The sequence below is a fragment of the Parasteatoda tepidariorum genome, chromosome 9 (genome assembly GCF_982258835.1).
Source record: "Parasteatoda tepidariorum strain Cologne lab strain chromosome 9, Ptep-v5.0, whole genome shotgun sequence".
NCBI lineage: Eukaryota > Metazoa > Arthropoda > Arachnida > Araneae > Theridiidae > Parasteatoda > Parasteatoda tepidariorum.
Window position 1 is genome coordinate 69,234,832 of NC_141763.1, and position 13,571 is coordinate 69,248,402.

The 13,571-nt window shown below is 33.3% G+C and overlaps 1 protein-coding gene and 4 non-coding genes across 5 annotated transcripts; 4 read left to right on the forward strand and 1 right to left on the reverse strand.

Annotated features, from left to right (window-relative positions):
• Positions 1-660: 660 nt before the first annotated feature.
• On the reverse strand, positions 661-5,760 carry LOC147804165 (uncharacterized). The gene is made up of 2 exons (XM_087151453.1): positions 4,842-5,760; positions 661-4,154 (listed from the first exon to the last, which is right to left on the reverse strand). The coding sequence occupies exons 1-2, from the start codon at positions 5,758-5,760 to the stop codon at positions 661-663; spliced, it is 4,413 nt and encodes a 1,470-aa protein (XP_087007579.1).
• A 950-nt stretch (positions 5,761-6,710) lies between these two features.
• Positions 6,711-6,829, forward strand: TRNAL-CAA (transfer RNA leucine (anticodon CAA)). Its single transcript has 2 exons — positions 6,711-6,748; positions 6,784-6,829. It is a non-coding gene; the product is annotated as a tRNA-Leu (tRNA).
• A 4,554-nt stretch (positions 6,830-11,383) lies between these two features.
• TRNAL-CAA (transfer RNA leucine (anticodon CAA)) lies at positions 11,384-11,502 on the forward strand. Its single transcript has 2 exons — positions 11,384-11,421; positions 11,457-11,502. It is a non-coding gene; the product is annotated as a tRNA-Leu (tRNA).
• A 439-nt stretch (positions 11,503-11,941) lies between these two features.
• TRNAL-CAA (transfer RNA leucine (anticodon CAA)) lies at positions 11,942-12,060 on the forward strand. Its single transcript has 2 exons — positions 11,942-11,979; positions 12,015-12,060. It is a non-coding gene; the product is annotated as a tRNA-Leu (tRNA).
• Positions 12,061-12,220: 160 nt separating this feature from the next.
• On the forward strand, positions 12,221-12,339 carry TRNAL-CAA (transfer RNA leucine (anticodon CAA)). The gene is made up of 2 exons: positions 12,221-12,258; positions 12,294-12,339. It is a non-coding gene; the product is annotated as a tRNA-Leu (tRNA).
• The last annotated feature ends 1,232 nt before the right edge of the window (positions 12,340-13,571 follow it).

A 13,571-nucleotide genomic window follows, 5' to 3' on the forward strand; every position in this document is an offset into this window, starting at 1 on the left:
TCTAGGCTCTTTTACAATTTAAGGGTATTTTGTAAGATTTAGAGACATTCGTTTTAAAGGATTTATTTTTCGATTTAGGGCATTTTTTATAAATCTTAATAATTAGTAGCTCATTTTTACAACTTTCAGTATTTTAACGTAAATAATTATTATTCAACTATCATTATTTTAACGTAAATAATTATTATTCAACTATCATTATTTTAACATAAATAGTTTACAGATTTCATTCATTTTGACAGAGTTTTGTGTTTAGTGTTATACTATTTAATTCATTATTATAGTTTTCAGGAAAAAGATTACAATTGTTACAACTTTGAAAGGAGCTTGTTCAATCTAAAATGAATTCCTGTTTTCAATATGAATTGTGGAAAATGTTCCACTTACCTTTAGACCGCCAATTTGATGATTCATTAACCTTTATTGGTTTTAATTACAAATAGATGAAGATGAATTTACATGAAATGATAAATGATGATTATAAAGTGATGAAAATATTGAGTTAGTTAATAGCGCTGCATGGCGCGTCTCTAGTTACATTACATCTACTTCTGATGCGCCAGTGGCGCCATCTGGGGATAGTTTTCTGAAATGACGGGGGATGAGGGCTCGTTACATCCTCCCACCTTGAGTTTTGGACGACGAATGTCATGACGAAACTCAATTAGGCAATTCAAGTCTATAAAGTTTTCGACATGGTCGTAAGTATGATCCATGCCGAGTTTTTACGCGCACAACTCTTGTTTTTCCATCTTTGCCGGGGTAAAGAGCTTCTATTTTGCCCAAAAGCCAATTGATGCGTTTGTTGTTATCGTCCCCTACGAGAACGATTTCTCCTTCTTTAACTTGAGAGTCTTTCTTTTTACGGGCAAAATCTTTAAGTTGTCCTAAATATTCAATTCGGAAACGTTTTCTTAAGTCCTCTCGAATTTTTTGACGATAGGCAAATCGTTTTTTCATCCTGGTGGCATCAATTAAATCAATATCTGGTACTCCAGATTCTTTAAGTTCGTGCAAAAACATGGCAGGTGTTAATGGTATCATGTCCTCTAGATCTTCTGAGATGTACGTAAGTGGTCGGGAATTTATGATGCTTTCAACATCACAAATGACTGTGTATAGCTCTTCATAGAGAAGGTTTGCTCTTCCAAGGACTTTCCGTAAAATTGATTTTAGCATTCCAATCATTCTTTCAAAAAATCCACCCCACCAGGGTGCAGAGGGAGGATTGAACTTCCAGTGAATCTTTTTCGAAGTAGCAAACTCTTTTAGTTTTTCGAAGTCTACTGATTTCAGATCTGCAGCCGCTCGAGTCAGATTTGTGCCGTTGTCAGAGAAAACCGTTGCGGGTCTTCCTCGTCGTGCTATAAACCTTCTAAATGCCAACAGAAAGCTATCCGTGGAAAGTGAAGTTACTAATTCAGCATGAATGGCTCGGAAAACCGCACAGGTGAACAGCACGATCCAACTCTTGCTTCCATCCTTCAAAAAGAGTGGTCCGCACAAATCCACCCCAATGACCTCAAAAATCAATGCTTCTCGTACACGATCTTCTGGTAGAGGACCACTTAGCACTTCTGTAGGACGAGCGCTGAACCTTTTGCAAATGACACATTTTTTAATCACTCGTTGAACAGTTTTTCTGCATCTGAGGATCCAATATTGTTCTCTTAGAACTGACATTACAATTTGAGTTCCGGCATTATTTAGTTCTTTGTGTTTATCAAGTATAAGGCAGTGAGTGACATTATGGTCAGATGGCAGAACAATAGGATACTTAAATGTTCTCAAATCCTTCCTCATAGCTATTCTTGTTCTAACGCGTATAAGGCCTTCATCATCCGTTATAGTTTGTAATGAAGTATAGCAAGGCTTGGTTTCTTCTGCTAGGCATCTGTTCTGCACGTACTTTAAAATGACCATTTCAGCGTCTTTCATTTCTTCAATAGTCAGCTGTTTTTCGAGGTTTCGTTCATCCGCAGCACTCTTGATGTTTCTATAAAATCTGTAAATCCAAGCAGTTACTCTTATCATTTTTCGATATGATGTTAAAGTATCATATAACAGAATTTGTCCTTTGAATAAATTTGTTGAAGTCACTACCGTTTTTCTTCTTTCAGCGTTGATAATGTCCAAATCTGGATCGACAATATCTTTTGGCCAGAGCTGTGGTGGATCTTTCAGCCACATAGGGCCCTCCCACCATTTAGATTGCTTAAGATGCTCTGCAGAGCATCCTCGTGAGGGAAGATCAGCTGGATTAAGAGTTCCAGGAACATAATTCCATTCTTCTGGCAAACTGAGAGATCTGATTTCTTGGACTCTGTTGTAAACAAAAGGGGCCCAATTTTCATTCCTTTTTATCCAAAAGAGGGCATTTACTGAATCTGACCAGAAAAATGTTGGAATATTTTCAAGTCTTAAGTCTGATTTAACTCCATGTGCCAGTCTAGCTCCAATTGTACAGGATAAAAGTTCAAGTCTGGGTATTGTGACGGGTTTTAGAGGAGCTACTCGAGATCGAGCTTGAATGAGCTGACATGATGTCGAGTCTTCGTTTTGGCTTCTCAGGAATATGCATGTAGCATAAGCTACCTTGCTCGCATCACAAAAAATATGTAAACTTAAATTTCTCGAACCTTCAAGCTTGTCCAAGAGACACCTCGGAATGGTTATATCTTTCAATTGACTTAGTTGTTTTTGCCATTTTTCAAACGTTTTTCTAATAGAAGATGGTAATTCTGCATCCCAAGTGCATTTTAGCTTCCAGCACTCCTGAAGCATGATCTTCGGTCTTAATGTTACTGGACACGTGTAACCAATGGGGTCGAATACTTTGTGAACTTCAGACAGAATTTTCCTTTTGGTTAAAGTCTCAGAGGCCTGCGATGTTTCCTTTAAGTCCAAAGTCAATGAATCAGTACTTAGTTTCCAAATCAGTCCCAAAACTAGTACTTTTCTTTCTTCTTCAGGGATGGCTACTTCTTGTGAATTTAGGATACTATGCTCCCACCCTCTTAGATCGAATTGAGCTCTCTTCAATATATACTGCGATTCAGTCATAAATTTGTGCAAATGTTCTCTATCTTCAACACTGGTTAAGCAATTATCTACATAAAATGATTCTTCTAATTTAACTGCAGTTTCCAGCATTGATTCTGGCGCTTTCTTCAAATGGTACCGTAGGGTGGCTCCCAACAAATACGGACTGCAAGTCAAGCCAAACACCACTCTTCTATGTTGGTAAATTTTGATCTTCGAAAGGTCTCCATTTTCACACCATAGAAATCTTAGGAAAGGTCTATCAGCTTCACTCAGTTGGATCTGTAAGAAAGCTTTTCGAATATCTGCAATGACTCCAATCTTATTTAATCTAAATCTGTTGATCACTGAAGGAATGAGCTCCACAAGATTAGGTCCTTTTTCAAGACAATTATTGATAGAGGGGAAATTTTTTATTTTGGTCGAACCATCAAAAACGGGTCTGATCTTGGTAGTAGAATTTTCTTTTATCACTGCTCGGTGGGGTAAAAAATGTTCATTGGTGGCTGTATCGTCTGGGTCAACCTCTTCGATAATTCCCTCTCGTAGCCATTCTTTAAATACCGCTTCATAATCTTCTAATATTTCTGATTTCTTTAAGGACTCAACGCAGTTCTTCAATCTTCTTTCAGCAACACTTCTATAATTAGGCAAAGTAGGGTGATTTAAGATCCATGGAAGGCTCACTTCATATCTCCCATCTTCAAGTACCTTAATGTTGCGATTAAAATGGTCTTCGGTAGCTTTTGCAATTTCTTCTCCTGATTCTTTTTCACCTGGGTCTAATATCCCTAACGTATCTAGTTTCCAGAGATCCGAAATTTTAGCCTGAGCCACATGAAGGGACAAAACTGTGTTGGTACTATTACTGTTTTTGGGATCACGAGTTTTACCCATAAGTGTCCAACCTAATCGCGTTTCGAATGCAATTAAATTTTCTGAAACCGATTTAATAATACCTGTGAAAAGTTTACCGCAAACGTCGGCTCCGATAAGTAAATCAATTTCTTTAGTTTCTGAATTCGACCCTTCCATGTTTTTATAATCGCAAAATTTAATTCCTAACTTATTCGCTTCTTTTATCCACGTGCCGTCTCTTATTTTAGGAATTTCTGTACAAATTTTTTCTTGATCATAAACTTCAAAGTTACAAAAATAATCCCGATTTAAATCGCTCAAAAAAATTCTGTATTTATTATGCTGATTAGTTCTTTGTAATCCACCGAAAAGACTATGATTTAAGTTTTCTTGCCCTATTGGTTTGTAACCAATTTTATTTATTGTTTCTTTTAAAAGATACGACTTTTGGGACCCCGTGTCTATCAATCCGCGTATAACTATTTCTTTTTGTCCGTTTATTAAGCGAATTGTTAACGTTTGCATTAATACTTCCGGATTACAAGTTTCATTCGATAAAACCGTACTTTCCACTTTACTATCTGTTTTCTTTTCCGGACACATAAATGTATAATGACGTCTAAAACAAATATCGCATTTTACAAAACTCCTGCATTTTTTAGCCGTATGGCCAAAGCGAAAACAAATAAAGCAACAACCGCTTCTCTTTAAAATATCCCTTTTCTCATTCATTTCTTTCATTTTAAATTCATTACAATCCCATAAATTATGTCTATCGGAACCGCAAGAAATACATTTATTTTTCTTATTACTCCATTCATTCAATAAACCTGACGCCGTTGATATGCGATTCTTATTTTGTTTATTCGAATTCTCGCCTCCACTGCTACGCTTTGAGGAGGGGAAGGGGAAACATTCTGAAACTCGTGTTATAGACGAACTCAAGGCCGTGGCTTTTTCTCGGCTAATTACTTCTGTTTTTAAAATATCGAGGATCTCTGATACTTTCCACTCATCATCATTGCTATATTTTTTGGTTATTTCTAACACTATATCTGAGGGAAGTAATTTAATAAGTATAGGACAGAGTAAAGCCCCGTAATTTTCCTGATTAATTCCCAAAGATTCTAAATTCCTTATTTCAGTTTGACAAGAATCAAAAAGTTTTCTTAATGAAAAAATATCTGTTGATTTTTCTACTGGGGTTAAACTCAACAATTTATTCAAATGAGAGTTAATTATCAACGTTTTCTTGCCAAAGCGTTCTTTTAATGTTTCAATTGCTGATACATAATTCTTATTTGTTAAACTGAATCCCTTAATCGCATCTGAAGCCGATCCCACTAAATATGTTTTCAAGTAATTAAACTTTTCAACATTCGACAAACCAGTGTTTTTATCTATGGCAGATTCGAACTGATCGTAAAATCTTTGCCAGTCTGCAGGATCGCCAGAAAATTTCTCTATAGTTAAAAGAGGCAGTTTCACAGAAGATGTTTCATTTATTCTTATATTAGTGCTTATCTTCGGTTCAGAAATGTTCGAATTTAACTCAGGAGACACTACCGAAGTCGACAGTTTTTCTATTTTTCTGTTTAATCTGCTTTTACTTCTTACAATATTTGTCAAATATTCATCACACTTTATAATTTCTGTATCGATTTCATTTACATCCGTAATACCCTGCTGAATTTCGAGATCAATTTCTTTCAATTGTTCTTGTTTTAATATTAATTCAGACATTAACTCATCCAATTCATCTATTGTAACCTTATCGTCTTGATAAATGTTTTCGATTTTGGTTAATAACTTAGTTGTTAATGACCTTATCGTAGTACGCTTTTGTTTGGATTTCTCCATCTTAATTTATAAGCGAACTATTTATACACTTAAAGTCACTATTCTATGAAACTAAATTTCTAATCGAAAATAAACAAGAAATCTCTTAATAGCGGTCCCTGTTCGGGCGCCAGAAAATGTTCAATCTAAAATGAATTCCTGTTTTCAATATGAATTGTGGAAAATGTTCCACTTACCTTTAGACCGCCAATTTGATGATTCATTAACCTTTATTGGTTTTAATTACAAATAGATGAAGATGAATTTACATGAAATGATAAATGATGATTATAAAGTGATGAAAATATTGAGTTAGTTAATAGCGCTGCATGGCGCGTCTCTAGTTACATTACATCTACTTCTGATGCGCCAGTGGCGCCATCTGGGGATAGTTTTCTGAAATGACGGGGGATGAGGGCTCGTTACAGAGCTATTGATAAGAATAGGAAACAAAAAAAAAAAAAAAAAAAAAAAAAAAACTTTTGCGGACTTTATAGGTGGGTCAGACAGGAAACAAATGGATTTAAATTTAACATAAGCTTTATTTCCAATAAACCTTGAGACAACTTCAGTCGATTTACATCTGATTAACATTTAACATTGATCTTATATTTCTGAAATATAAAATTAATGATCAGATTGTATTTGTTTATTTATTTATAATAGCTTTATCATTCAGAATCTTAAAATTTGTTTTTTTTCGCGTAATTATATCAGTTTGGATAATTTTTATAGACGCTAAATTGTATTATTCATCGATGCGTTTTTTCATAACGCCAATAGAAGTGACATTTCCTCGCCAAGCAAAGGACACTGACTGAAATAAAATTATTGGCGAAAAATCTTGCTCCTTCGATAACAATTTTGAAGCCAATGGAAGTAACGCCTTTAAAAACGACTAACCTCCACTCCATTAACAACTACTTTAGTGTGAAAGAGAGACACATTGCTCCCGAGTAATTCGTATGTGCGTCAGGATGGCCGAGCGGTCTAAGGCGCCAGACTCAAGGTTCGTACCTTGCTCTGATAGCAGAGTGTTGAGTGTTCTGGTCCACGAATGTGGGCGTGGGTTCGAATCCCACTTCTGACAGGATCTTTTTGGCATAAAACACAATTTTCAGTGTTAATTTTTTTTCTCTTTTATTCTATATTTTTACCTTAAATTAATTTTGTAAAAATGATACTATAAACTGAAATGAACAATTTTATAAAACTGTATTGCTCAAGAGGAGTTCAATTGTAACAAAAGTATCGTGATAAACTTATTTTAGCCTGCAAAGTTTAATGGGCCAATGAGGTATGATAGTATGAACTAATGAACAATGTTCACGTAATCTTAAGAGGCTGACAAATTTGCTTTATCTGAATAAAATATCTTCTAAACCACAAAGATAAATTATGTTTGAAAAAATATCATAATTTGGAAGAAAAAAAATTCTAATAATAGGAGCTGCATTTTTTATCAGTATTCGATATAAAGTAAGCTAACGTAATATTTGAGGAGATTTTAAGTTAAAATTACATATTTTTTTAAATTTAATTTGTCTCTTATTTTTATTTTTCTGAAGAAATCTTTCATTGAGAAATAGGTAAAAAAGAAGAAGAAAAAAAAAACTAAAATAAATAATGAGAGCTACCACTTTGCTTTATATTACTGAAAAAAAAAAGACAATAAATTATTAAATATCCATACTTAATTATTCAAATTCACTGTAACATCAAATTGCGTCTTACAATTTGTTTCTTTCTTTTTTTTTAATGTTTCTTCACTATTTATTTAATTTTAATTTCCCACAAACAATACAATTCTGGTATCAAGGCTTTAAAACCTATGATTGATTAGATACTATTTTTTTTCAACAAAAATGCTTTTTAGTTCGTATTTTCATCATAACGTTTTTGCATGAGTGTTGTTAACTGGAGGGGTCGTGGCTATATGCCCCTCAGAATAATTTATACGAAGTCCAATTTTTTTTCTTTCTTTTTTTCTTTTTTGTGGCTTTTTCAAGAGTAATTTACTTTTTTTCTTTCCTAGAGTAACTGTTTTCTTCTTCTTTTCTATACGAGGTCATTTTTTGAGGCTTTTTGTACATGTTTGTTTTTGTACGTTCCAATTAGTTTTTTCACATTTCGATTAAATTTATAATTTTTATTGATTTAAAAATGCATTTTTGGGCTGCAGAAAAGACCATTATAAGAGATATTTTTTTTTGTATAGCGAGTGAATAAAGAATAAAAAAGAGAGTGGAGAGAACGAAAAGTGAATCAATGAATTTGCGAATTAATATATCCGATAATCTGTGACCTAGTGAATCAGCGTATTAATGAAAATATATATTAATAATTAGGTAGGCGAATCAATGAATTTGCCGCTCAGCGTATGGTAGAAAAAGTGTAATAGTGAATTAACGAGTCAATATCGTTTTAGTGGTTACTGAATCCGCTATGGAAATATTATAGTGACTCAGCAAATGCGTTCAAAAGGAAATGAGAAAATCGAAAAAACAGAGAATCACTTTTTCCGAGAATAGTCAAATAATTAATTGCCAGGAAAAATTTACGAAAAATTATTTCAGCATTTATAAGCTGTTTTATAAGACTAGAAAACAAAAATAACTTTTGGGGACTTTGTTGGTTTTACCAACAAAGAAAACAAAACAAAGACAACAGCATTTAAATTTAACATAAACTTGATTTTGAACAAAACTTGAGAGAACTTGCTTTGAAGAACTGATAAACATTTAACTTTAATTTCATATTTCTAAAATATAAAATAAGCGGCCATAACGTATTTTAAGTTAAAATTGAGTAATTTGGATTTGAATTTACTACATGTATCATGAAAGCGTAAAAGACTTTAACTCCCTTCATATACTAATAAATTATCTTCAAAACCGCAAAGATAAATTATGTAAGAAAAAATAATCTCACTATTTAGTAAAAAAAAATATTAATAATTGGAGTTGCAATTTTCTAACTTCAGCAATAATTGAAGTATTGTAAGCTGACGCAATATTTGGTTAGATTTTAAGTTAAAATTTTATATTTTTTAAACTTAATAAATTTTTTTTTTCAAGAAAACTTTTCGTAACTTTTCTTTAAAAAATAGGTGAAATTAAATAAATAAATAAATTAATAAACAAAAACTGAACCAAACAATTAGAACAATTCCATTTCAAACTATATTATTATTATTAAAAAATGAGGAAATAAATTATTATGTGGTTTTAAACTCATTGTCACGCCAAATTACTGAGCGTCTTTTTTTTCACTGTTTGTGTATTTATTTAATTTCTATTTTTTACAAATTATAAAATTCTGGTTTCAATGCTTTAAAAACTATAATTAAATGATTAAACCATGATTAAACAAATTTCTTCCTTTCTTTTTTTTAAACAAAAATGTCTCTTAGTTTGTAAGTGGTTAATTATGCAAAATGAGGATCCTGTTTCTAAAATAGTGCGTCTCCATTTTGATTTTTATAAAAAGTTTTTCGACGGATGTACTGCATAGATGAAAAACATTATACATAATATAGTTTTATGAAGATGTATAGCATTGTTGAATAACCTTATAATAATATAGTTTCGTTTCATGAAACATTTACAGAATTAGTAAGAGCATTTACAGAATTTGAAGAATTACTAATTAACTCTTTAAGAAAATTTAACTTTATGTATTGTTGAATGACCCTTTAAGTTGCAGTACAACTTGTTTTGAAATGAACGGGAAAATGTATATAAATTGTCTGTCATTAAAAAAAAATAGTAAATAAAAAGTTCGATTTTGGTTATGTTATTACTTGATACAGCAATGAAAGTTGCTTGCTAGCTCAGTATTAACAAGCTTGAAAAATGACTTGCAATCGAAATCATAGTATTTATGTTCTGATTGAGTTAAAGGGTAAGAAAATGTCGTAATTGTGTTTATCTTTGCAACCAAACTCCACGACTATTTTCGCAGACAAGATTATTTTCATTAAAAAATAATTGAAATATAAAATTATTTAAATTCTTAATCGTACAGGTTTGTTATTATATATAAAAATTAGCTAATTTAAAAATATTTTACCAAAAGTATTTTTGCTTAAATATATTATTTAAATATAATATTTGCTTATAAATGTAAGTTTATAGCAATCTGATGAAAAAAATTCATTTAACATTTAAAACTGTAATAAAATGAGACAGGACATTTTTTTTTCTTAATACGGCATATTACGTTGAAATAATAAAAATAAAAAATAGTCGATTTTTTAATTTTTACAGAATTTATCATTCGAAAACTTTTTGTCACCAATGGTCGTTGGAACTCAAAACAAAAGTCATTCCTCGTTCATTAATGCAATTTTCTTTCACAGTTACGATAATTTTCTCAGTTTTCAGCCGATTTTACTAAAGTTTAACAGCTCTGGAATCCGTGTTGCGCTTCAGAATTTATCAAGTTGAGATCACTCCTGTTTTTATCAGGCTGTGAAGAAGCATTTTGTTGGTTTTCATATTTCAATCAAAGTAATCGTATTAGAAGGAGAAGGAAGTTCTAAATATAAAGTATTACGTCAATTCCTTCCCCCCCACATCCGTTCCCTCGATTTTAAAGACGAAACAATTCTTGAAGGGTGTTCACTTTTAGTGTATTAATTATGTTATTATACAAAATATTTTTACTAAATCTTATACATAGATTTAAAAAAATTCATACTTCACAAAACATATTTTTAAAAGTATAACAGAGGAATTTTTAAAACAACTACAGAAAGATTTTAGTACACCATTTACATGTATTATATTATCAACATACTTTCAGTGTCAGGATGGCCGAGCGGTCTAAGGCGCCAGACTCAAGGTTCGATCCTTGCTCTGATAGCAGAGTGCTGAGTGTTCTGGTCCACGAATATGGGCGTGGGTTCGAATCCCACTTCTGACTGGAAGTTTTTTTCTCATTTTTCACGGAAATTTATTTTTATTTTTCATGGATTTAGCATTATTATTTTTTTAATAATAAATGCTTTTTCAATATATATTTTTGTCACTGTTTAATCGAATAAATTTCCCCCTTATTTAAAATCAAACCGAGACATAGGCATGTCAGGATGGCCGAGCGGTCTAAGGCGCCAGACTCAAGGTTCGATCCTTGCTCTGATGGCAGAGTGCTGAGAGTTCTGGTCCACGAATGTGGGCGTGGGTTCGAATCCCACTTCTGCCTGGAAGTTTTCTTCTCATTTTTCACGGAAATTTATTTTTATTTTTCATGCATTTAGCATTATTATTTTTTTAATAATAAATGCTTTTTCAATATATATTTTTGTCACTGTTTAATCGAATAAATTTCCCCCTTATTTAAAATCAAACCGAGACATAGGCATGTCAGGATGGCCGAGCGGTCTAAGGCGCCAGACTCAAGGTTCGATCCTTGCTCTGATGGCAGAGTGCTGAGAGTTCTGGTCCACGAATGTGGGCGTGGGTTCGAATCCCACTTCTGCCTGGAAGTTTTCTTCTCATTTTTCACGGAAATTTATTTTTATTTTTCATGCATTTAGCATTATTATTTTTTTAATAATAAATGCTTTTTCAATATATATTTTTGTCACTGTTTAATCGAATAAATTTCCCCCTTATTTAAAATCAAACCGAGACATAGGCATGTCAGGATGGCCGAGCGGTCTAAGGCGCCAGACTCAAGGTTCGATCCCTGCTCTGATGGCAGAGTGCTGAGTGTTCTGGTCCACGAATGTGGGCGTGGGTTCGAATCCCACTTCTGACTGGAAGTTTTTTTCTCATTTTTCACGGAAATTTATTTTTATTTTTCATGGATTTAGCATTATTATTTTTTTAATAATAAATGCTTTTTCAATATATATTTTTGTCACTGTTTAATCGAATAAATTTCCCCCTTATTTAAAATCAAACCGAGACATAGGCATGTCAGGATGGCCGAGCGGTCTAAGGCGCCAGACTCAAGGTTCGATCCTTGCTCTGATGGCAGAGTGCTGAGAGTTGTGGTCCACGAATGTGGGCGTGCGTTCGAATCCCACTTCTGCCTGGAAGTTTTCTTCTCATTTTTCACGGAAATTTATTTTTATTTTTCATGCATTTAGCATTATTATTTTTTTAATAATAAATGCTTTTTCAATATATATTTTTGTCACTGTTTAATCGAATAAATTTCCCCCTTATTTAAAATCAAACCGAGACATAGGCATGTCAGGATGGCCGAGCGGTCTAAGGCGCCAGACTCAAGGTTCGATCCCTGCTCTGATGGCAGAGTGCTGAGTGTTCTGGTCCACGAATGTGGGCGTGGGTTCGAATCCCACTTCTGACTGGAAGTTTTTTTCTCATTTTTCACGGAAATTTATTTTTATTTTTCATGGATTTAGCATTATTATTTTTTTAATAATAAATGCTTTTTCAATATATATTTTTGTCACTGTTTAATCGAATTAATTTCCCCCTTATTTAAAATCAAACCGTGACATCGGCATGTCAGGATGGCCGAGCGGTCTAAGGCGCCAGACTCAAGGTTCGATCCTTGCTCTGATTGCAGAGTGCTGAGTGTTCTGGTCCACGAATGTGGGCGTGGGTTCGAATCCCACTTCTGACTGGAAGTTTTTTTCTCATTTTTCACGGAAATTTATTTTTATTTTTCATGGATTTAGCATTATTATTTTTTTAATAATAAATGCTTTTTCAATATATATTTTTGTCACTGTTTAATCGAATAAATTTCCCCCTTATTTAAAATCAAACCGAGACATAGGCATGTCAGGATGGCCGAGCGGTCTAAGGCGCCAGAGTCAAGGTTCGATCCTTGCTCTGATAGCAGAGTGCTGAGTGTTCTGGTCCATAATGTGGGCGTGGGTTCGAATCCCACTTCTGACTGGAAGTTTTTTTCTCATTTTTCACGGAAATTTATTTTTATTTTTCATGGATTTAGCATTATTATTTTTTTAATAATAAATGCTTTTTCAATATATATTTTTGTCACTGTTTAATCGAATAAATTTCCCCCTTATTTAAAATCAAACCGAGACATAGGCATGTCAGGATGGCCGAGCGGTCTAAGGCGCCAGACTCAAGGTTCGATCCTTGCTCTGATAGCAGAGTGCTGAGTGTTCTGGTCCACGAATGTGGGCGTAGGTTCGAATCCCACTTCTGACTGGAAGTTTCTTCCTCATTTTTCACGGAAATTTATTTTTATTTTTCATGGATTTAGCATTATTATTTTTTTAATAATAAATGCTTTTTCAATATATATTTTTGTCACTGTTTAATCGAATAAATTTCCCCCTTATTTAAAATCAAACCGAGACATAGGCATGTCAGGATGGCCGAGCGGTCTAAGGCGCCAGACTCAAGGTTCGATCCTTGCTCTGATAGCAGAGTGCTGAGTGTTCTGGTCCATAATGTGGGCGTGGGTTCGAATCCCACTTCTGACTGGAAGTTTTTTTCTCATTTTTCACGGAAATTTATTTTTATTTTTCATGGATTTAGCATTATTATTTTTTTAATAATAAATGCTTTTTCAATATATATTTTTGTCACTGTTTAATCGAATAAATTTCCCCCTTATTTAAAATCAAACCGAGACATAGGCATGTCAGGATGGCCGAGCGGTCTAAGGCGCCAGACTCAAGGTTCGATCCTTGCTCTGATAGCAGAGTGCTGAGTGTTCTGGTCCACGAATGTGGGCGTAGGTTCGAATCCCACTTCTGACTGGAAGTTTCTTCCTCATTTTTCACGGAAATTTATTTTTATTTTTCATGGATTTAGCATTATTATTTTTTTAATAATAAATGCTTTTTCAATATATATTTTTGTCACTGTTTAATCGAA